The following is a 24,400-nucleotide window of genomic DNA, read 5'->3' as shown; positions in this document are numbered from 1 at the left end:
CTTGTAGCTTCATACCCAAGAACACTCAAGGCTGTAATCGCTGCCAAAGGTGCTTAAACAAAGTACTGAGTAAAGGGTCTAAATACTTATGTAAATGTAATATTTCAACAACAAAAAAATATTATACATTTTCAAACACTTCTAAAAACCTCCTTTTGCTTTGTCATTACTGATTGACGAGGGGGGGGGGAACTATTTCCTCCATTTTAGAATAAGGCTGTAACGTAACAAAATGTGGAAAAAGTGAAGGGGTCTGAATAGTTTCCGAATGCACTGTATAGGTTTTTCAAGAGGTATTTTTTGTTTGGAATGAATGGTATACAAACGGATGATGAGCAGTATTGTGTTGCCCATGAAACAATAACAATATACACATTTCAGTAATTTAGTAGTGTTACTCTACTGAAGCCTGTTACACGGTTGGACAGGGGTCTGTTGAATGCAACATCTTCAGCCCACCAACAATGGTGCCATTCACTGTGAAATACAGCCAAACAAAGCAAAAACCTAGATGAAGTGAATAACTGATTAGTGAAAAAGCCATCTTTAGTTTGCATGTAAGCTATTCCATTATAAAAGGCTATATAATATCATTCTATACACAAAGATTATTCCATACATGTAGTTTATTATGTTTACACAGCTTCTATTTCATATTGATGATCCAGACCTTTTGGAGGGTATGTTTCAACTAAACCGGTCAAACGGAGTGATAAGTTATGGTGTCTGCCAAGACCTGGCACAAATCAATTCACACACATCTCACAAGACCTCACTGGTCAACGTTTGACTTAATTCATCTGGATATAATGTCAAGGGCCATTGTACAACTTCTCCCTCATGGCACAATAGTGGAAAGACCAGACGACACATAGTCTGTCTTGTGATCCCATACTGGAGTCATGCCATATCATAATGGGATTTCACATGTGATTTCAAGCTAAGATATTCTTTAATATTGGGTCCACAGATATGACATCACTGCAGGTCACGAGACAGGAACTATTAGCTAGTCACAGATCGATTTCTGTACCATAACACTGAGCACAATGGGACTTCATATAGCAAATTTGGAGTGATGTGCTCCATGGCTTAATTGGCTAAGTCTAAGTCAATGACATAGCTAGAAACCAGGAACACAACTCATAATCTAGTAGTTCATTAATGATGACTAATATGCAATGCAGAAGTCAAAAAGAATGTGTGAACACGTATTTACCTTAAAAGGCAAAACTTACTAAACCCTAGGCCTCTGGAAACAGGACATTCAGTCAAATGCAAAAAAATCTAGTTCTAAAAAAACATGTAGATTTCCATATTTGACACGATGACAGATATATTAATGTATGCAATACATAATAAACTGAGACGAGGGATCAGTAATCTGGTGTCAAGTCAATAGTGAATGAACCGCTATCTTATTGCTGTGTTGTAAGACAATCACCAAACCAGGTCACTGTGTCAACTGGAACTACTGTATGTTAACAGACCCTTCTTCTTCAGTTTCAGTTTGAAAACTAATCCGATCCCAGGTTAGGTCTGAATACTAACAGATAGATAAGCCACACAAGCAAGTAAACGATTGACTTTTGTTACCCTATTGCCCTGAACCTAACTAGATTGCCAAGGGAGGCCTTGCTTCCACTTTATGGACAACCCAAAAGGAGACAGTGGCCCCACCCCCCCACGCTGTCCAGCCTATGGCAATGATCAGTGTCAGGACAAGGGTCGCCCTTATCGCTATACTCATCCAACATAGATTTGCGACAACACCCTTTTTGTCATTCTACTCCGGGGTAGCAGGAGAGGAGTGTGTATGACACTTGCAGAGAGACAGGAGAGACAGGAGAAGAGAAAAGTAGAGCGAGTTGGTTGTGAGGGAGAACACTGATAGCTGTGACTATTTTTAGGTGTACCTGTAGGTTACATGTTCCTGACAACAAAACTTTGACACAAAATTTGCATTCCTCTTTGGGTTGGCAGAACGAAGTGTGGGTGAGTTATTGTTTTGCCTCAGCCTGAACATTGGTAGAATAACAAGTAGCCTGTGTTTGTAACCTATGTGTGCCATTTCATGCGTTTTAAGACAGGTAAACGTAGAGCATCTAGAGGAGGGTCTAAAAATGATTTTGATCTAAAATTGCTATTACTATTTGAGTCCCGTTAGTGCAGATAATACATGAGGGGTGGGTGTTGACTTTGGTACAGGAAGAAGAAGCAGGAATCAAAGCCCATCAGACAGCTGTAATGAGGTTATGATGGGACACAACGATAAGACTTAATCTTCTGTTTACTGCTACCGTAAAGGGTTATCATCCCAAACGGGCACAACGTCTGTTGCACGTTGGTTCAACCTAAGTTCATTGAAATGACGTGGAAACAATGTTGATTCACCCAGTGTGTGCCCAGTGGGACAGTTATCTACTGCATAGTTTAGGGCTTCTGAAGACATGATGAGACATGATGAGCTCTATGGTGAATGTCTGGATCACTCATTCATCTCAATCTACAGATGTTCAGACTGTTCACAGTGGGAAATGTAGAAATTTCTTTCTTTCTACTGATATCATTAGAGGCATGCTTTGATGCTTGATATTTCCGGTTAGGTCGCATTTAAGATATATTAGAGTTTTAGATGGTTTGTCAATACATTGTCTGCGTTTGTCTTTGAATTAAGGGGCAATCTGAGATGGGTTGATAGATGGGTTGCCTAAGACACCTGTATATTTTCACTGTGGTCCTTGAGTAAGTGTTGCCACGGTTATCACCATTCAGGTAAGACCCAGATGCAGACAACGTCAAAGTAACAACAGTTTATTAATCGAACAGGGGCAGGCAAAAAGCAGGTCAAGGGCAAGCAGAGGTCGGTAATCTAGATTGGTGGGGCAACGGTACAGGACGGCAGGCAGGGTCAGGGCAGGCAGAATGGTCAACACTGGGAAACAGGCACAATAGCGAGACAGGCGCAGAGGGAAAACCACCGGTAGGCTTGACGTAACAAAACGAGCTGGCAACAGACAAACAGAGAACATAGGTATAAATACACAGGGGATAATGGGGAAGATGGGCGACACCTGGAGGGGGGTGGACACAATCACAAAGACAGGTGAAACAGATCAGGGTGTGACAACGATGCTGAATGTCGCTGTGTAACATTGAACTTGATGTGGGAGCACATTAACAGCAAGCAGGAAGTTTCTTTGACGATAGCCTAACTAATCTCTCACAGATCCCGACATGTTTATTGCTTTTCAATGTTTTCATTTTCACTAAATCACTACTTGACTGAACCTCTGTTACAGTTTCAATGATGTAATAAACTACGCATCAAAGTTTAACGAGAGAACTATGAGTAATGCAACACCCCTTGAATTCAAATGCTAGTTGGGAAGGTGTTTAATCATTGTTTTCTTCGGGGAGGACACACTATCTAATGATCAAAGGGTGTCATGATGAGTGAAGATTCTCTGTCTGATTCATTCCAGGAGCACAGCTAAGCACCCCACCCCACCACCACCCCCACAACCCACCCCTTTCAGAGGCCATGGAGGAAGCCAAGGTCACAGAAGTTCCCCACCTGGAGCGGAGGATCCGGCAGCGGAAAGAGCCCATGACCGCTCTGAAGACCAAGCTAAGCCGTAGCCTGTCCTGCTCTGTGCCCAGGGTCAAGAACACCTTGACTGGGTTCTTCCCTGTGGTGCTCTGGCTTCCCAACTACAAGCTGAAAGAGTATATTTGGGGTGATCTCATGTCAGGCCTCATCATAGGCATCATCCTGGTCCCTCAGGCCATCGCCTACTGCCTGCTGGCTGGAGTGGACCCTATCTATGGCCTCTACACCTCCTTCTTCGCCAACATCATCTACTTCTTCATGGGGACCTCCAGGCACGTGTCTGTGGGCATCTTCAGTCTTATGAGCCTCATGGTGGGCCAGGTTGTGGACAGAGAGGTGTATATGGCAGGGTTTGAGCTGGATGACACCAAAGCAGCCACCGTAGATGGATTCTTAAATGTAACAGGAGACTCAGACAGCTCAGCCGTCAACCTGACAATAGGGGCCTTCGGCATGGAGTGTGGGAAAGAATGTTATGCCATCAGCATCGCAGCAGCCTTGACGTTTTTGGCTGGGATTTACCAGGTACAGTTTAAAATACTCTGATTGATTCAGCACTCTCATAACTGCTTTCAACATGTTAGTCATTTAGTGGAACAGATTTCAACATGTAGTGGAACAGATGTAAATCAGTTACACTTGATTAAACACTCATGTCCTAAACATCATAAATTACCTCACATCAAAGACGACTGTGCTGAATATTGACCTTTAGATTAGATTAAATTAACTATCTGATAAACATGGTTGCCTCCTTCCAGGTATTGATGGCTGTGTTCAGACTGGGCTTCGTCTCTGTCTACCTCTCTGCTCCCATGCTGGACGGCTTCGCCACAGGCGCATCGTTCACCATCCTCACCGTCCAAGCCAAGTACCTACTGGGGCTCAAGATCCCTCGCCACCAGGGCTACGGCACTGTGGTGGTCACCTGGATCAATATCTTCAGTAACATCCAGAACACCAATTACTGTGACCTCATCACCAGCGTCATCTGCATCTCCGTCCTGGTGTTGGGGAAGGAGCTCCAAGATCGCTACAAGGATCGTCTGAAGATCCCTCTTCCCACAGAGCTGGTAGTAGTGGCGGGCGCTACACTGGTGTCCCACTTTGTAGACTTCCACGGACGGTACGACTCCAGTGTCTCTGGTGCTATCCCCACAGGCTTCATCCCCCCTAAGGTGCCCAGTTTTGGTCTGATGCCCCGGGTGGCCTTCGATGCCATCCCACTGGCTGTAATCAGCTTTGCCTTCACGGTTTCCCTCTCTGAGATGTTTGCTAAGAAGAACGGCTACACCGTCCGGCCCAACCAGGAGATGTTGGCCATTGGTTTCTGTAACATTATCCCTTCCTTCTTCCACTGTTTCACCACTAGCGCTGCCCTGGCTAAGACCATGGTGAAAGACTCCACGGGCTGCCAGACTCAGGTCTCCAGCATTGTAAGTGCCTTTGTCGTTCTCCTGGTCCTGCTCTTCTTCGCCCCTTTCTTTTACTCCCTCCAGAAGTGTGTCCTGGCCTGTATCATCATCGTCAGTCTGAGGGGAGCTCTCCGTAAGTTCAGAGACGTGCCCAGTAAGTGGCGCGTCAGTAAGATGGACGCTATCGTCTGGATGGTGACTATGAGTGCCTCAGCTCTGATCAGTGTGGAGATGGGGCTGGTGATTGGGGTAGTTTTCTCTATCCTCTGTATCATCGTCCAGACCCAGAAGCCCAAGGTTTCTCTGCTAGGACAGGTCCATGACACTGTCTACTATGAGGATTTGGAGGAGTATGAAAACCTCATGTCCCTCCCTAAAGTGAGGATCTTCCGCTTCCAGGCCCCGCTCTACTATGCAAACAAGGACTTCTTCCTGAAGTCGCTGTACAAGGCCGTGGGTGTGGAACCCTTCCTGGAGATGACCAGGAGGATGGAAGCAGAGAAAAAATCTAAAAAAATGGCAGCGAAGGAAGTCGGGAGAGACGACAAGACTAATGGAGAGGTGAATGTAGGGCTGGTGTCCAGAGAACTTGACTTCCACACTATCATCTTAGACTGCTCTGCCATGCCCTTCGTAGACTCCACAGGGATGCAAACCTTCAAAGGGATCATTAAAGACTATAAGGAGGTGGGTGTCACAGTGCTGCTAGCAAGCTGTAATACAACGGTCATAGATTCTCTCAGACAAGGCTCTTTCTTTGGGAAGGCTGACAAAGACATGGAACGCTTGTCATTCTATACTGTACACGCTGCAGTTCAATTTGCCAATGACAGGGAAACATCTACATTTATTGGTGACTCATTGGTGTAGACCAGAGCCGTATATATCCAAATAAATGGATATGTAAATAAATGGCTCTGGTCAGGGATGGATTGGCCATCTGCCAATTCTGGAAAATGCAAGATAGGCTGGACAATTTTTTTTGTTGGGTGGCTTGGTCAAAATTGACACACACACAAATATTTTTTTTTATATCAAAATAAAACAATTAAGAAGGTGACATCGCCGGCGGTCCATGGGCCTGGTAGCCCTTCACACTCACAGCCCCTGTCATCCCTATACGGGTTGAAAATGGCAGATTTGGTCACTCATAAGCACCTAAATCTGAATGCAGTGGCTGTACAGTAACGTACTATATATGATGTCAGAACTCAAGCGTTTACTTTACAGCTCAAACTTTACTTTACAGCTCACTTTACAGCCCTGTGTGGGATTCAACTGACAGTCGTTCTAAACATGTGTACCACGCACAATAAAAAACTGCCCCCAATCTCTCCTGCTAATTGGGTAAGTAGTTAAGCAATATTTTTGTGGTCTGTGTAAGGGGATGCTGTAAATTGAGAGGAGTCGATGTGTTCTGATAGATGACACTTGGAGGATTATAATAAATACTGCTTTGATGTCATACAAGCAAATCACACACCCATAAGTCCAAATGTGCACTTCACATTTCCGTATTTGAAAACTGATATAATTTACAGTATCAACAATTATGATAGCTATATTTGATGTACAGTTACAAGGATGACAAGCGTCATACCATGGGTTGTCCTGAACAGAATGTTTGTCATATTGCGAAGAACATTTGCAGCGGAACACACACTTGAATCACTCCATTCTATGAGCACCAAAAAATGTTGTTTGTCTGAAGTGCCTTGTGAAAGCCTAACACTGTAAGATCATATTTTATAACTAGTCATGTTGGCAATAGAATCATCTTTCAAATGATGCCCACCTGACCCAGATTGTGATTTATAATGGACCGTTTTTTGGATTGTGTAAACAACAACAGTAATTGTGTGATGGTGGGGACGCAGGGCTGTGTTACAAACAAAAGACTGTAAGTGTGCTTGCTTCAGTTCCTCAACGGCAAAGCTAGGAGATCTCAAAAAAGCACCTTTAAGTTGAAGGCTCTTTGTGTCATTAAAGTGCATAAAAATTACTTAGGTACTGTGCACAGTTTGGAGAGGTGTGTGTCCACTTGAAGACACCAGTTAGACCTCTCACTCAAACTCTTGTAATAATGTTTGCACCTACCCCAGAATTTCCATTATTATTCTTATCATGTTACTGAGTGTATTTGTTATCAACAAATGCAGCGAAAAGTACAGTAAATGTAAAATGCACATGAAATCAACAGCATAATGTTTGGATTTGTTTGGTCTTGTGTCAGGTGAATTGTTGTGTTCTCACCTTTGGTCTGATAATTTCTTTCATTTGAAACCATGGTCATGCATATACTTTTTATATTTCTTCTGTTAGAAACTATCCATATAGGTGTAAAGGGTTAAAGATGTACTAAGCAGAAATCTCTCCGATATTTCCTGGTTGCTAAAATTCTAATAGTTCACCTAATTTCAGTTTGTGACAAAAATAAGCAAGTATAGTGTAGAGAATCATTGTACAATCTGTGAAATATACACTGCTCAAAAAAATAAAGGGAACACTTAAACAACACAATGTAACTCCAAGTCAATCACACTTCTGTGAAATCAAACTGTCCACTTAGGAAGCAACACTGATTGACAATAAATTTCACATGCTGTTGTGCAAATGGAATAGACAACAGGTGGAAATTATAGGCAATTAGCAAGACACCCCCAATAAAGGAGTGGTTCTGCAGGTGGTGACCACAGACCACTTCTCAGGTGGGGTGGCATTTCTTTGGGGGGCTGCACAGCCCTCCATGTGCTCGCTAGAGGTAGCCTGACTGCCATTAGGTACCGGATGAGATCCTCAGACCCCTTGTGAGACCATATGCTGGTGCGGTTGGCCCTGGGTTCCTCCTAATGCAAGACAATGCTATACCTCATGTGGCTGGAGTGTGTCAGCAGTTCCTGCAAGAGGAAGGCATTGATGCTATGGACTGGCCCGCCCATTCCCCAGACCTGAATCCAATTGAGCACATCTGGGACATCATGTCTCGCTCCATCCACCAACGCCACGTTGCACCACAGACTGTCCAGGAGTTGGCGGATGCTTTAGTCCAGGTCTGGGAGGAGATCCCTCAGGAGACCATCCGCCACCTCATCAGGAGCATGCCCAGGCGTTGTAGGGAGGTCATACAGGCACGTGGAGGCCACACACACTACTGAGCCTCATTTTGACTTGTTTTAATGACATTACATCAAAGTTGGATCAGCCTGTAGTGTGGTTTTCCATTTTAATTTTGAGTGTGACTCCAAATCCAGACCTCCATGGGTTGATAAATTGGATTTCCATTGATTATTTTTGTGTGATTTTGTTGTCAGCACATTCAACTATGTAAAGAAAAAAGTATTTAATAAGATTATTACTTTCATTCAGATCTAGGATGTGTTATTTTAGTGTTCCCTTTATTTTTTTGAGCAGTGTATTTTCCATAACCAAAAATGTATTTTCAGCTGTTTGAAGCTGGTGTATAAAACCGAAAGTAAGATTTAAGACTGGGAAGCATAGAAATGGCGCTCATAGAACAGATCTACTGCTTCTTAGACTTGCTTTCAATAAGAATGACAGATCTATAACTCACATTTCTATAAAATGTGCCTTTGGTTGTTCTGTGGGCAAGGGCCGGCGTGGTTTTCTGATTGGCTGAGCTGAGGTCACGCAAACTCACATTCAAGGTCAAACGTGGCATCAGCAAAGAGACTTTCTCCGATTCTGTCATAAGCTATACAGCCAAGATCATGGATTGTAAAAAACGGAAAGGTGTTTATAAACGTAGCAAGAGCAAGTTGTACATTGTCACCTCACTCAAAACGTCCTATTTTTTGGCAGCTAAACCTACGATTTGGTCAAACAGTAAAGTGCATTATCCTCATGATTCCTGTAAGGAAAGTGTCTGCCATGTGCCTGTGCCCTCGCTGGTGTCTGCCTCCGTGATGAGCACTCTCTTCTCCCCCATGCGCTCGAGAGAAAAAATTAAAAAACAGCTTTGGAAGCTTCGTGCCCTTCGCCCCCTTCTTCCTGTCGAAGGGAGGAAGGTCTCAGGTTTCTGTAGGTATAATTTGATTTTAAAAAAACAACATGTACGCACGCGTTCATGAGAGACTCAGCTTTCGATGGTGGGGTCAACCATTCAGACGCTACAGACAGAAGTTGGCACATCAGTGGCACCGACTTCAGATGATTTTCGGGATGTCTCCTGGTCGGACAAACACCGGTGTAACTCTGCCACCTTCCACCACAGATGCGGAAGACCAATACAGGTGGATTGAGACGCAGCCCATGTAAATTACTAATCAAGGGAGAATCAATCTATTTTATGTTTCATTTTGAGTTTGACCAGGACAGATGCACCATAATATATTCATGGTGACTTCAGCAGTTATTTTGTAACACACAAACTCCAGTTTCTATTCCAACAAGGCGCTGGTATCTAAAGATTTACAATAAAAGTTGATGTTTCAGATGAACTTTTAAAGTTTGGAATCTTATCAAATTATTCTCAAAATTGTATTTTATATTACTTTGTAGAGTTGTTGGTGGTTGAATGTTTTTATAGACTGTGCATCTTAGTTATCAATAGAAACAACGCTTTTGTATAAAGTATAAGTAAATTCATGGTTTAATAAACTACTACAATACTAGCTATGTGTAATTTAAATGACTAATGATTTTGAGAGTATGAAGTTATGTTGAATGTTAGTCCTTTTCAGTTGCCAATTCACTTGACAGCAGGTGTGTCAATGATCAACTGGCAAAATAACAGAATGCAGCATTGGAACAATTCCTCTGTGCTCAGCCATTACAGGCTTACTACCGTTTAGTCATTTCACAATTTGCTGTGTCAGTGACAGAAATAATCGTTTACCTTGGGCATTGGCATGAATTATGCTGACTTTTCATATTGCAGGTTCAAACATCACTCCAGAGCACTACAGATATTGATTACAATGTGAGTTTTCCTGACTCTTTATTCAACATGATTGAATGCATAGACTAATGTGTATCCATCTAATCAGCAACATCTACCTACAAATAACAGTGATATGGCGTGTGGCGTAATTTTACAAAAGTATTTTGACTTACTTTGTATAGTACTGAAGTGAAAATGCAATGTAGCCTACTGTCCACTTGATGGCGGCAGAGAGCCTCCTGACCAAAGTGAGAAAATGGGAGTGCCATTGGTGAGTGAATAGCCTATTACAGCGCTTCTTGAACAAGGACAACTTTTTTGAATTTTTTTGCACAAGCAGCTGAAAGAGCACTGCGTCCGCACCGCTGTAGTGACAAATGAAACTAGCCAGCCATCTACGTCTTTTTGTATAAATAATTGATATTCTTCAACAGCTACCTATTTTTCCTTTATTGTTTTCGGGGGAAACTATGTCAAGTCGGAGGAGGTAAGTTCAAGTTGACTTGCTAAAGTATGCTAACGTTAGTACAGACGGTAGCACCACAGTTATACGAAATCTTTGGTAGTACCCGTTTAACTTAGCTAGTTAAAGTTAGCTGCATCAATGTTTGGTTGATTACAATTAGAAGTTGCTTCCGCAATAGAAATAGCTAATAACATTGCAGCATTGCCGAGATAGGGGAAATGTTCAAACCGTTGGTAGCTAGCTAACAGAGGACTAACGCTAATCTTTGATACCCTTACAAACTAGCCAGCTGTGTGTTGGCTCTGGTCCAGGGTGTTATTTTTACATTCGCCCCTAGATGGATTTCCACCTTAATATTGACAGGCTTTAACATAATTCCGCTACTCGCCAAAGTAAAGATGTTGCTAGAGTAACGGTTGCTGACGAACCTTTCTCTGCCTGAACCGCGAAAATAGTAACGTGTGGTCCATCCGTTGTAGTGCAGATCCAACGCATGCGCTTGGACCAGAACTAGTCTGGCAGTGAACAAAGTGTTCAAAATACCTACTTATATGTTTGCTAGCTACCTAGCCAGCTTAAGTCTTGTCACTCATCTCTGCAGTGAAGCCCTGGCTTTCTCGCTAGTGACGGGTATAAACAATGCCATGGCCAGGCTGGTGGACATCTGGGACAACATAGGCATTATGGAGGAGCAGAGGGTGGAGCGGATGGAGACAGTGAAGCAACACATTGAGGTGAGGCTTTAGACAACAGTATATTCAGATGAACTGCATGTTACTGAATCCTCATCAAGTAGATAATTAACCAACTCTATGACACTATATGACTATTTTCCTAAGGGCCTTTTGAATGACATGATCACCGAGGAGGAAGCCTTGAAGCTCCGCATCCGGGCCAATATCATCACTTTTAAAAAACAGCTGGATACCTTGTGCCTGGAAATGTCAATGGATCCATACAAAGTAAGTGGTACCTTAAGGCTTTTTATAATCAACCTCAACAACATTGTTTGCTGCTTCCTTTCCTTAACTCCTTCCCTTCCTTTGTACTAACCTCCTGTCTCCAACTTGTCCACCTGTCAGATGGAGGAGGGCCTGACAGTCCTCCAGATTGAGAAGAACCTGCGTCTGCGTGTGGAGGTTCTGACCAAGGAGAAGGGGGAGCGTTTGAAGGAGCTACACGGACTGCAGCAGCAGGATAAGGAACTGTGTGTGGAGCTGTGCGTCACCCCCTATTACATCCCCACTGGCAGCATGCCATCTTGCACGCAGCTGCAGGAGCTCCGGGAGCACATCCAGACCCTCAGCGAGGAAAAGGTACTGTAATGGCTGCAGGCCAGGTTGAAGATTTGGGTTTAGTATGAATGTCATGTTGAACCTCCTATTGTCTTTAAAAAGCAACATTATTATTCAAACTGTACATTTGTCATAGCTGCTCATTACTGGTATTTTGGGGGAAAATCGAAACTCTTGTCTCTCCATCCTGTAGAAGAGTCGTGCAAAGGTGTTCTCAGGTCTGCGTGAGGACATCAGGAAGCTGATGGAGGAGATGGGTCATGAACCAGAGACTAGCCTGGAGAAAGAGTCTGTGGGCCACGACGAAGATGTATTCCTGCTCACTCATGAAAATATCAAAGCCCTCAAACTGCTGCTCTGTCAGGTACTGAAAATAATCAAGCCACGCTACTAATGATTCCTTAAATATTGTATTGTAGTCTTTTATTGTATCTGATGTGACTTCTAGGTCTGGGCCAATAGTATTTGTATCATTTTGTGTAGATGGAGGTCAAGAAGGAATCACTGACAAATACTCTAGCTGAGCTGAAAGAACGATCCATGTGCCTGTGGAATCGTCTGGATGCGCTGGAGCAAGACTGCAATGTGTTCCAAGAGAGTGTGATGGGTACCCTCTCTGACCAAATTACACAGGTTGGTACTCTCCTCCTTCATACCTCTCCTTCACCACTGTGTTGGACAAAGCTTCACATGCATACCACACACCACTGTTCGAAACAGTAAACCTTACACTATGACTATAATGTTGCCCCGGACTTAGCTAACAAGGGAACAGAACAGAGATGGTGCTAGTACTACACAGTGTAGTGTTTGAGACGACGGTCCTTACCCGAGTAGTGTTCATTGGGGATCACCGAGGGAAAACATGTTTCTTATTGTACCTCCTCGTATCACTGTTTCTGAGCAATGTTTTCCTTTCCTTTCTTCATACTGAACCTGACCATGTTGTTCGGTCCAGTGGCAGGGGGAGTTGGACCGTCTGACAGACCTGCAGAAGACCAGGCTGGAGGATGTGATTGACAAGGTCAGACAGGAACTAGTGGCCTTCTGGGACAAGTGCAACATGGGCCCTGAGCAGAGGGAACCCTTCAATGCCCACTTCTGTGACAGTGAGTAGAACAACACTATGAAATGTCACTCTCGCAGACAAAATACACATGCATACTGATCGAACCAATTCGTTTTCCCCTAGATAACGTCACAGAGGAGTTGTTGGCGCTGCATGATGCTGCGCTATTGAAGGTGAAGAATTATTACGACCAGGTAAAGCCCTTTCTGGAGGCCCTGCAGAGATGGGAGAAGTATTGGGCCCTCTTCCAGGACTTTGAGGTACTGCTGGTATTTGCGGTCAAGCTATGTTTGTGAATGAAATTGCAACGTTTTGTAAAATTGTGCACTACTTGGTGCATGTCATCTAGGACTGTCCGCAACAACAAAAGATCTTGGTCGACTAAGAGTTGACTTCTTTCGACCAATCGATTGGTTTAAATTTTGAAAGGTGTATATTTCCCTATATAGAAATCAACTAGCCTATATGTAGGCTAATGAGCTTGTCTTATGTTTTAAACACAGTGATTAAATAATTAAGACACAAATGACTCAAGAGGGAGCCAGAGATAGCCTTCCCTCCTCCTCCCTTTGCTGCTGGCTTTCTGCAGTTAACCTGTTGGGGTGTAGGGGGCAGTATTTTCACGGCCGTATGAAAAACGTACCCAGTTTAAACAGGTTACTACTCTGGCCCAGAAACTAGAATATGCATAGTATTAGTAGATTTGGATAGAAAACACTCTGAAGTTTCTAAAACTGTTTGAATGGTGTCTGTGAGTATAACAGAACTCATATGGCAGGCAAAAACCTGAGAAAAATCCAAGCAGGAAGTGGAAAGTCTGAGAATTGTAGTTCTTCTCTTGATTTTCTATTGAAACTACAGTATCTGTGGGGTGACGTTGCACTTCCTAAGGCTTCCATTGGCTGTCAACAGCCTTCAGAAAGTAGTTTGAGCATTCTCCTGTCACTGGGCAGATAATAGGAGCTCAGTTACTGAGTGGACTGCCTGGAGACAAAGGGATTGGATATGCTCGGTCCCGCGAGCCTGCTGTTCCTTCTTTTTCTTCTTGAATAAATATGCTATTGTCCGGTTGGAATATTATCGCAATTTTACGTAAAAAATACCATAAAGATTGATTTTAAACAGCGGTTGACATGCTTCTAAGTACGGCAATGGAACATTTTGACTTTTCGTCTCTGGTACTGCGCTCGCGCGTTATGCCTTTGGATAGTGACCTGAACGCACGAACAAAATGGAGGTATTTGGACATAAATATGTATTATTTCAAACAAAAACAACATTTCTTGTGGAAGTAGCAGTCCTGGGAGTGCATTCTGACGAAGATCAGCAAAGGTAAGACAATATTTCTAATACTAATTCTGAGTTTAGGTTGCCCCGAACTTGGCGGGTGTCTGTATAGCTCGCTGTGATGGCTGAGCTATGTACTCAGAATATTGAAAAATGTGCTTTCTCCGTAAAGCTATTTTAAAATCTGACACAACGGTTGCATCCAGAAGTAGTCTATCTATAATTCTTTAAATAATTGATATATATTTTGTCAACGTTTATGAGTATTTTTGTAAATTGATGTGCACATTCACCTGAAGTTTTGGTGGGAATACATTTTCTGAACATCACGCGCCAATGTAAAATGCTGTTTTTGGATATAAATATTAACTTTATCAAACAAAACATACATGTATTGTGTAACATAATGTCCTAGGAGTGTCATCTGATGAAGATCGTCAAAGGTTAGTGCTTCATTTAGCTGTGTTTTGGGTTTTATTGACACGTCCTTGCTTGGAAAATGGCTGTGTGATTATTTTTGTCTATGTACTCTCCTAACATAATCTAATGTTTTGCTTTCACTGTAAAGCCTTTTTGAAATCGGACAATGTGGTTACATCAAGGAGAAGTGTATCTTTGAAAATGGAGGATTCTTTGATGAAAGCAAAGTTTGAAGGCAACAATTATTATTTCAATTAAAAATCATTCTTTATGGCCTTGTCAATGTCTTGACTATATTTCTTATTCATTTTGCAACTCATTACATGTATGTTTTCATGGAAAACAAGGACATTTCTAAGTGACCCCAATCTTTTGAATGGTTGTATGTATACACAGAGTGCATTCGGAAAGTATTCAGCCCCCTTCTCCTTTTCCACATTTGTTTTACGTTGCAGCCTTATTCTAAAATGGATTAAATAATCATTTTTCCTCATCAATCTACACACAATACCCCAAAATGACAAAGCGAAAGCAGGTTGTGGGAATTCTGGGCAAATTTATTACAAATAAAAAAAGATAAGTATTCAGACGCTTTGTTATGATACTCGACAAACACCTGTCTATATAAGGTCCCACAGTTGACAGGGGAAAAACCGAGCCATGAGGTCGAAGGAATTGTCCGTAGAGCTCTGGGACAGGATTGTGTGAAGGCACAGATCTGGGGAAGGGTGGCAACTTTTCTGCAGCATTGAAGGTCCCAAAGAACACAGTGGCCTCCGTCATTCTTAAATGGAAGAAGTTTGGAACCACCAAGACTTCCTAGAGCTGGCTGCCCGGCCAAACTGCGCAATCGTGAAAGAAAGGCCTTGGTCAGGGAAGTGACCAAGAAGCCGATTGTCACTCTGGTGGAGTGCAGCAGCTCTGTCAATCATGCCTTCATGGTAGAGTGGCCAGACAGAAGCCACTCCATAGTAAAAGGCATATGACAGCTTGCTTGGAGTTTGCCAAAAGGCACCTAAAGGACTTTGACCATGAGAAATGAGATTCTCTGGTCTGATGCAATCAAGATTGAACTCTTTGGTCTGAATGCCAAGAGTCACGTCTGTAGGAAACCTGGCACCATCCCTACAGTGAAGCGTGGTGGCAGCATCATGCTGTGGGGATGTTTTTCAGGGACTGGGAGACTAGTCAGGATTGAGGAAAAGATTAACCGAGCAAAGTGCAGAGACATCCTTGATGAAAACCTGCTATAGAGCGCTCAGGACCTCAGACTGAGGTAAAGGTTCACCTTCTAAAAGGACAACGACCCTAAGCACACAATCAAGACAATGCTGGAGTGGCTTCGGGACAAGTCTCAATGTCCTTGAGTGGCCCAGCCAGAGCCCTGACTTGAACCCGATCGAACATATCTCTGGAGAGACCTGAAAATAACTGCTGCGACGCTCCCAATCCAACCTGATAGAGTTGGAGAGGATCTGCAGAGGAGAAACTCCCCAAATACAGGTGTACCAAGCTTGTAGCGTCATAAAGAAGAATTAAGGCTGTAATTGCTGCCAAAGGTGCTTCAACAAAGTACTGAGTGAAGGGTCTGAATACTTATGTAAATGTAATATTTCAGTTTTGCATTTTTAATAAATTTGCAAACATTTGTAAACTTTTTTTGCTTTGATATTGTGTGTAGATTGAAGAGAAATTATTTAATCAATTTTAGATTAAGGCTGTAACGTAAAAAGCTATAGAAAAAGGGGTCTGAATACTTTCCTGAATACAATGGATATTTTATTTGTTTCCAGCAAATCCTAAACAGATTACATTAGGGCTGACCCCATGTAGTTGACTGGTTGATGGTCAACCAATAGCCTATCAACCAGTTGCCTAAATGGGGTCAGTCCTAATGTGATCTGTTTGAGATTTGCTGCAAACTAAACTAAACTAACAATCTGCTCTTTTTCTGATACATGTTCAGTTTGTTGCTAATTTTGTTCTATATAATTTGAGAAGAAAATGTATAATCTGTTACTGAAACTTCTCTTTGCAGAAAAAGGCCAATGATCCAAACCGTTTCTCCAACAGAGGAGGAGCCCTTCTTAAAGAGGCCAAAGAGAAGGTCAAAGTTCAAAAGATGCTGCCAAAGGTAAGACTTGATTTGATTTAAGTCATGTCCTTCTGTAAATTTGTATGGCAGTTGGCTTCAGTCTGAAGGAAAGTTATATACCATTCATTCATCTGACAATTATTTTCACCTGCTTAAAATCTGTTGTAAGTTGTAGAAATTATAGTCTTTACATTTTTACATATAAAATATGTTTATGAAAAGTGACAGACATGGTTGATGATGGTAATCAAACAAACTCCTGCTAAATTAGAGGCACTTTGCAGTCCAGCGTTAAATCACCACAGCTTCTATTCACAACCGCTCACTGGGGAGCATCCAATGATCGGTTCAAGGTCATTCTCATATGCTGCTTATATGGTGGGGTCAGTGAAGTTGTAGTCTGACGTAAAATGCCAATGACGTATACAGTGCATTCAGAAATTCCATCATTCTTAAATGGAAGAAGTTTGGAACCACCAAGACTCTTCCTAGAGCAGGCCGCCCGGCCAAACTGAGCAATTGGTGGAGAAGGGCCTTGGTCTGGGAGATGACCAAGAACCCAATTCTCACGCTGACACAGCTCCTGAGTTCCTCTGTGGAGGTGGGAGAATCTTCTAGAAGGACAACCATCTCTGCAGCACCCCACCAATCAGGCCTTTATGGTAGAGTGGCCAGACGGAAGCCATTCCTCAGTAAAAGGCATATGACAGCCCGCTTGGAGTTTGCCAAAAGGCACCTAAAGGACTCTCAGACCATGAGAAACCAGCTTCTTTGGTCTGATGAAACCAAGATTGAATTTTTTGGCCTGGATGCCAAGCATCACGTCTGGAGGAAGCCTGGCACCATCTCTATGGTGAAGCATGGTGGTGGCAGCATCATGCTGTGGGGATGTTTTTCAGCGGCAGTGACTGGGGGACTAGTCAGGATCAAGGGAAAGATGAACGGAGCAAAGTACAGAGAGATCCTTGATGAAATCCTGCTCCAGAGCACTCAGGACCTCAGAATGGGGTGAAGGTTCACCTTCTAACAGGACAATTACCCTAAGCACACAGCCAAGGCAATGAGCGAGTGGCTTCGGAACAAGTCTCTGAATGTTCTTGAGTGACCCAGCCAGATCCCAGACTTGAACCTGATCGAACATCTCTGAAGAGACCTGAAAAGCTGTGCAGACCCACTCCCCATCCAACCTGACAGAGCCTGAGAGGATCTGCAGAGAAGAATGGGAGAAACTCCCCAAATACAGGTGTGCCAAGTTTGTAGCGTCATATCCAAGAAGACTCAATTTTCTTTACGTAGTTATTACACACAATGATTCATCGATACGTATGCTATGATGCTGGTAAAGTTGTCTTGCGCACCTACAGTGCTGGTCATAAAAAGAAAAGCTAGCTTAGCTCATGGATGCAAACAATGTTCTTCCCCAAAAACATAGCAAAACGACATCTGTTTCAGTAGCCATAGTTATCTAGCTAACTATATAGCCAGGTGTTATCATTTATAAGACAGTTTTTGTTAGATGGGTCCGACCACCATTAATCAATGTGACGCTAACCACAATAAGGATTAGCCACAATAGTGGACTTTGCGGTTAGCCTTCAAAATAACAGTATGGTGTAATTCTACTATTTGTATTCATTTGCATCACTTTCAATGACTTATTTTGAAGGCAAACCGCAAATTCCACTATTGTGCCTAATCCTTATTGTGGCTAGCTTCACCACACATAACCATGTCCGGTCGAGCCTCACTAGCCAGATGAAGCCAGCTGGCTGCTTATAACGTTAGCTTTGGGTAACAGGGTTAAGTAGCTGGCTAGCTATTTATTTTCATGATCTGAAGTTAAATTTCAATAGGTGAACAACAAGTGGCAACCTAGCTAATACTTACTCACAAGGATTCTTAAATCATTGCTAAGTATAATGAAAATGACTGCAGTTTCTACTGGTCATTGTTTTCAGGCTGGTTGTATTGGTGCTCGCTAGGTACCAAGCTAAAGCTAGCTTGCCCAGAAGTTGCGGTCAAACAAATTATGCTTTATTACCAACGCGGTATTGTAAACACATCGTTCGTGGCCGGTGTTTGCTGGTTTGCAGACTTTTGTACAGCTTTGACAGTGCTACTGTATCTTTTTTGACACGCAAAGACCCGAACGGCGTTCCATAGTATGTATGTCTTGACGCTAATTGCAGTGACACTATTACTGTGTAACTCCAGTAGGGCAACATCTGAAAAATAGCGCACTTGGTAGTGTTTACCGGTGCTTGACCAGTCGGCGAAAGCCAACATCACTTTTGACAGAGAACGGTTGATTGTGAAGGGCAATGAATTCCATCATCTTGGCTTTCTTGGATTTCACCTTTTGAGTTGTCTCGCTGAAATGTTCTTAGTCTTTCAAATGACTGCTCGAGTTGTTGACTGCTCGAGCGACACCTCAGACATTGTGGGCTAGGTTGTGAATGCTGTGTTGCACACGTAGCGGCAAATTTTATGAGGCGCGATTATGGCATGTACCTACGTTATTTAGGTATGCACGTCAGCTTTGACATCGGTTTTGCACATCACTGTTAAACTAGACATCAGCCGATACCGATGTTGGCATTTTTAGCTAATATCGTCCGATTCTGATATGTTCACCGATATATCGTGCATCCCTAATTATGGGGTATTGTGTGTAGATTTTATGAGGTGGAAAAAACGATTTAATCCATTTTAGAATACAGCTCTAACGTAAAAAAATAAATAAGGAAAAGGTAAAGGGGTCTGAATAATTTCCAAATGCACTGTAAATGCCAGTGTTGGTGTGTGTGTGTGTGTGTGTGTGTGTGTGTGTGTGTGTGTGTGTGTGTGTGTGTGTGTGTGTGTGTGTGTGTGTGTGTGTGTGTGTGTGTGTGTGTGTGTGTGTGTGTGTGTGTGTGTGTGTGTGTGTGTGTGTGTGTGTGTGTGTGTGTGTGTGTGTGTAAAGGCTTTTTACATAGGAAAAGTGACGTTGTTTCTCCCTGTTATGTGATGTGACCAGTTGGAGGAAGAGCTGAAGAAGGGGGTTGAAGCCTGGGAGAACGACCAGGGTTCTGCCTTCCTGGTTCAGGGCCAGAGAGTCATGACCTACATCTCCAGCCAATGGGAGGAGTACAAGCAGCAGAGGGGCAAGGAGAAAAGTGAACGTGCCGCCGTAAGTCCAGCCCCTCCTAATTCTCACCCATAGATTACCACAGTATGAGTCATAATCCCCATAAACCCTAGCAGTCAAACAGGGAATTGGTTCCAATTGTTTTTCCACCATGCATTTTTCCCATAGGGGATTTTAGAAACACTTAAATGAAGGGCTGTGTTTCGTCTAGGCTTACTCTGGCATAACGTTTTGATACCTGTGTAAATCTCTCTTACAAGGTGACTGTTTTTCATCACAAACTATCATAAAGCCATATCTCTCTGTTCCCATGTGCAAAAGGCCAATTCTAAAACTTACTGTGCTGAACTTAGATTAAAATAGACTTGTACAGAGTATTGTGGTCAACATGTGTAACTGCCGAATGGCAATGCTGAGAAATGGGGAGTTGACCATTCTGGGGCAATGATTGTTTGTTACTGACTGGTCTGTGACTGAGGCTTTGTTTGTCTCTGTGTTGAAGTTGCAGACATCAAAGAAGGGGGAGATGACGACTCCATTCAAAACTCCCACTAAGAGGGCCCATGGAGGGATAAACGGCCCCACCCCCAACAAGATCAGAAAGGTACTAGGGCTGGGAATTGCCAGGGTCCGAACAAGCTATGAAGGAAAAATACTGGAGTTTTGGTACAGGGACAGCTGTCTAGCGCAAACATAATATTGCGATTTTTGTCAAAAGATAATATCCAGATATGTAGCTGTAGAAGGTACAGTAACTAGCACTTACAGTGGTCCTTATGAGACTAGTTCACTGGCCTCCGAAACCAACTCGACACTTTATTATTGTGGTAACACTTACTTTCATATAATTGCGTAATGTAAGAATCTCTCATTAAGTACCTTACATGGGTAGAAAATGTAAGAAATGTGTCACTAGTCTTACATGACCTTGACTCACATAGCCCTTCTTTCAGAAGACTCCTAGCCAGCTTACCAGGGTGCGGTCATCCAGCACCTTCATAAGTGTGCCCAGCAGCAAGCCTCTCTCCCAGGTTCAGATGCAGGTACACACCCAGCACTCACTCCAAACTGTGGACCATCGTTGGTTCTTGTGCTTGCCCACTTATATCCAACTTGGATTGTGAACATCTTCCGTTTATATAGCGCGATGACTATTAAGACAACCACTAGGTGATTGCTGTTATAGAATTTTCCCTATTCGAGCGGTAAGCCACTTTCCACAGTCTACCTAGCTTGTGAAAGACACAGTATTGACAGCAAAATCAAAACTCGTCTTTAGAATCTAAATCTCTTTCCAAGTTAATAATTCTATTAAAGAGATGTAGAAATATAATACTTCAGGTGGATTCGATAGGTAAGCAGAGAAGAAAGTGTGCTGCATGTTCAGTTTGTTGACTCTGATGTGCCGTGTTTGTGTCCTCTCATTGGCTGTGCAGAAAATGAGGCCCCTGGAGAGCAGCAGCAGTCAGAGAACGCCCCTGCTGGAGTGCAACAGTACAGAGAGGAAACAACCTGTTGAAATCAGCTACTCTGACTTCGCTGTGAGACCAGCCTTTTAAACTATACTTTGACTTTAAGACCAGCTGTTCATTTGTTTTTTTTACAAATATTTTTAATAGATTTCTCTCAGCTCTATAGTCAACCAATTAAATAAATTCAATAAACATGGCACTTTACAAAACAAAAGCAATTCATACATTCTCATAGATCATCATATATTGTTAGTTGAGCCTTTTAAACTATACTCTGACTTCACTGTAAGACTAACCTTTTAAACTAAACTCTACAACCCTCATGTCTGCAGATACATTTTGCTCTTATAAATCACATTTCCTGCAATTCTACACATTTTGTCATGGGGTGGAGAGAAAATATTAGTTTTAAAGCAAATTTCCTGCAATTTATATATTGTTAAACCAGCCTTTTAAACTATATTCGGACTTCACTGTAAGACCATCCTTAAGACTGTGTCACTGTGTACTTAAATAATCTGGACACATAAATTTACAGTGCATTCGGAAAGTATTCAGACCCCTTGACTTTTTTCCACATTTTGATACGTTACAGCCTTATTCTAAAATTGTCCACCTGTGGTAAATGCAATTGATTTGGAAAAACACACCGGTCTGTATAAGGTCCCACAGTTGACAGTGCATGTCAGAGCGAAAACCATGCCATGAGGTCAAAGGAATTGTCCGTAAAGCTCCGAGACCGGATTGTGTTGAAGTGCAGATCTGGGGAAGGGTACCAAAACATTTCTGCAGCATTGAAGGTCCCCAAGAACACAGTGGCCGCCATCATTCTTAAGTGGAAGAAGTTTGGAACCACCAAGACTCCTCCCAGAGCTGGCAGCCTGGCCAAACTGAGCAATCAGGGGAGAAGGGCCTTGATCAGGGAGGTGACCAAGAACCCGTTGGTCACTCTGACAGAGCTCCAGTTCCTCTATGGAGATGGGAGAATCTTCCAGAAGGACAACCATTTCTGCAGCACTCCACCAATCAGGCCTTTATGATAGAGTGGCCAGATGGAAGCCACTCCTCAGTAAAAGGCACATCCCAGCCCACTTGAAGTTTGCCAAAAGGCACCTAAAGACTCTGTCCATGAGAAACAAGATTCTCTGATCTGATGAAACCAAGATTGAACTCTTTGGCCTGAATGCCAAGCTTCACGTCTGGAGGAAACCTGGCACCATTCCTACGGTGAAGCATGGTGGTGGGAGCATCATGCTGTGGGCCGGTTTTTCAGCGGCAGGGGCTAGTCAGGATCGAGGGGAAAATGAACGGAGCAAAGTACAGAGAGATCCTTGATGAAAACCTGCTACAGAGCACTCAGGACCTCAGACTGGGGAAAAGGTTCACCTTCCAACAGGACAACGACCCTAAGCACACAGCCAAGACAACGCAGTAGTGGCATCGGGACAAGTCTCGAAGTCTAGGCTGGGCCAGTAACCGAGAAGTTGCTGGTTCGAATCCCCGAGCTGACTAGGTGAAATTTGACGACTTGCCCTTGAGCAAGGCACTCAATCCTAATTGCTCTTTTAAGCTCTGGATCAGAGCGTCTGCTAAATATAAAGTCTCTGAATGTCCTTGAGTGGCCCAGCCAGAGCCTGGACTTGAACCCAATCAACCATCTCTGGAGAGACCTGAAAATAGCTGTGCAGTGACGCTCCCCATCCAACCTGACAGAGCATGAGAGGATCTGCAGAGAAGAATGGGAGAAACTGCCCAAATACAGGTGTGCCAAGCTTGTAGTGTCATACCCAAGAAGACTCAAGGCTGTAAATGCTGCCAAAGGTGCTTCAACAAAGTACTGACTGAAGGGTTTGAATACTTCTATAAATGTGATATTTCTGTACTTTTGTTGTTGTAGACTTGCAAAAATATTGAAACCTGTTTTCTTTGTCATTATGGGGTATCGTGTGTAGATTGATGCGATGGAAGACACTTTTTTTAAAATAGATTTTAGAATAAGGCTGTAACGTAACAAAAAGTCAAGGGGTCTGAATACTTTCCGAATCCACTGTAAATTAAATGTTGACCTAAGTTTTTTTTCCCTCACTTTATACTCCAACAGTGCTTTTTTTGGGGGGAGGTTATGATATCAGTTACTGAAATATGTCTTTCATTCCCTCCCAGAGTGCGCTGTCCAAGAAGACAAGTGACTCAGTTTTCAATTCCACAGAAAAGGACCCCACGTTTTAAGAGGTGCGTGCACAGTTCACTCCTCAGAGGTTGTGTTCTGTCCACTTGGCACTCTTCTCCTGGCTATACGGCCAGTGTTTTGTAATGGTCAGTGAACATTTCAGGTAACGCAAGCTTCAACAGACAAGTCTTTGATGTCTTGATGCAACTAATTTGAGCTAATTGGTGTTGCTGTTACTTTGAAATCTAACAAATTGTATTTATGTATAGTAATACTTCTTTTATACAACCTGCATGGAAGTGGATAGGTCAAAAGGGACTCTTAGTAGAATTTGCAACGTGTTGCAATAGTAAAGGTGTGGATGAAACTATCAGAAAGCCATGTTTTCCTGTGATTAATATTCTGCTGTCCAGGGAAGATATTGCACGAGTTTGATACTTTTTTAAAGGTAGAGCCCCTTAGATGTTAGACATGCAGTACTTTAATATTCATTTTAAAGGTTTTACTTTACTTTTTAATAAATGACCAGGTAACACCAGAGGAAGCATCCTGTTTTGATACAGACCTTCTAGCAGATCGACATGCTACTCTTTTAAAAAGTTTTTTTTAATGTATTTCTGTTTGTAAATATTGCTTTCTTGTAAAGCTACTTCTCATTTTTTCTTCTGCACACATAGTCTTGTCTTTGTTCTTATGTCGACATGTGAATTTTACTGTTTCTTGTATACCTATTAATAAATATGTCACCTGTCTTTGACTTATAGTAGTGCATGCATTTTCATACTGGTCCCACGTGGGATTTGAACTCCACAACCTTGGCGTTACAAGCACCATGCTCTATCAACTGAGCTACATGGCAGTGTTTGAACTTTTATCTACAGTATAGCTTAATACACATGAAAAGATGGCACGGGAGAGTTTGGCTTTATTCATGATAGGGAAAATTGATTTAGAGCCAAAGTCCTGAGATTGATCTAGACCCTGTAAACTTGAATGGTTATAGAGAATGAATGATATTCCTCTTCTGCTCCATCAATCCTGGATTGTTTCATTGACCTTGAGCTAAAACAC

General features: G+C 42.7%; 2 protein-coding genes across 4 annotated transcripts; both read left to right on the top strand.

Annotated features, from left to right (window-relative positions):
- Positions 1-1,756: 1,756 nt before the first annotated feature.
- On the top strand, positions 1,757-9,659 carry LOC106563502 (sulfate transporter). Its single transcript, XM_014129156.3, has 3 exons — positions 1,757-1,995; positions 3,486-4,138; positions 4,375-9,659. Exons 2-3 carry the CDS (start codon positions 3,545-3,547, stop codon positions 5,896-5,898), a joined length of 2,118 nt encoding a protein of 705 aa, XP_013984631.1. The 5' UTR covers positions 1,757-1,995; positions 3,486-3,544; the 3' UTR covers positions 5,899-9,659.
- Positions 9,660-10,223: 564 nt separating this feature from the next.
- LOC106563511 (protein regulator of cytokinesis 1) lies at positions 10,224-24,086 on the top strand. 3 transcript variants are annotated; one of them, XM_014129187.3, is made up of 14 exons: positions 10,224-10,415; positions 10,996-11,128; positions 11,234-11,356; positions 11,477-11,710; positions 11,883-12,053; positions 12,173-12,322; positions 12,648-12,798; positions 12,882-13,018; positions 16,504-16,599; positions 19,577-19,729; positions 20,190-20,291; positions 20,644-20,730; positions 21,124-21,228; positions 23,323-24,086. In XM_014129187.3, exons 1-14 carry the CDS (start codon positions 10,399-10,401, stop codon positions 23,386-23,388), a joined length of 1,725 nt encoding a protein of 574 aa, XP_013984662.1. In that variant the 5' UTR covers positions 10,224-10,398; the 3' UTR covers positions 23,389-24,086. The 3 variants fall into 3 exon arrangements, with proteins under 3 accessions (XP_013984662.1, XP_013984652.1, XP_013984672.1); XM_014129177.3 differs by having other exon boundaries at positions 20,641-20,730; XM_014129197.3 differs by lacking the exon at positions 20,644-20,730.
- The last annotated feature ends 314 nt before the right edge of the window (positions 24,087-24,400 follow it).

This window comes from Salmo salar, chromosome 01 (genome assembly GCF_965601325.2).
Source record: "Salmo salar chromosome 01, fSalSal1, whole genome shotgun sequence".
NCBI lineage: Eukaryota > Metazoa > Chordata > Actinopteri > Salmoniformes > Salmonidae > Salmo > Salmo salar.
The sequence above is the reverse complement of the archived record's forward strand: the minus strand, read 5'-3'. Positions and strand labels throughout refer to the sequence as shown.

Coding starts and splice junctions, on each gene's coding strand:
- LOC106563502 (XM_014129156.3), top strand. CDS start 3,545: ATGGAGGAAGCCAAGGTCACAGAAGTTCCCCACCTGGAGCGGAGGATC. Junction 4,139..4,374: donor TTTTGGCTGGGATTTACCAG/GTACAGTTTAAA, acceptor GCCTCCTTCCAG/GTATTGATGGCTGTGTTCAG.
- LOC106563511 (XM_014129177.3), top strand. Junction 12,054..12,172: donor TCAAACTGCTGCTCTGTCAG/GTACTGAAAATA, acceptor CATTTTGTGTAG/ATGGAGGTCAAGAAGGAATC. Junction 21,229..23,322: donor TCAGCTACTCTGACTTCGCT/GTGAGACCAGCC, acceptor ATTCCCTCCCAG/AGTGCGCTGTCCAAGAAGAC.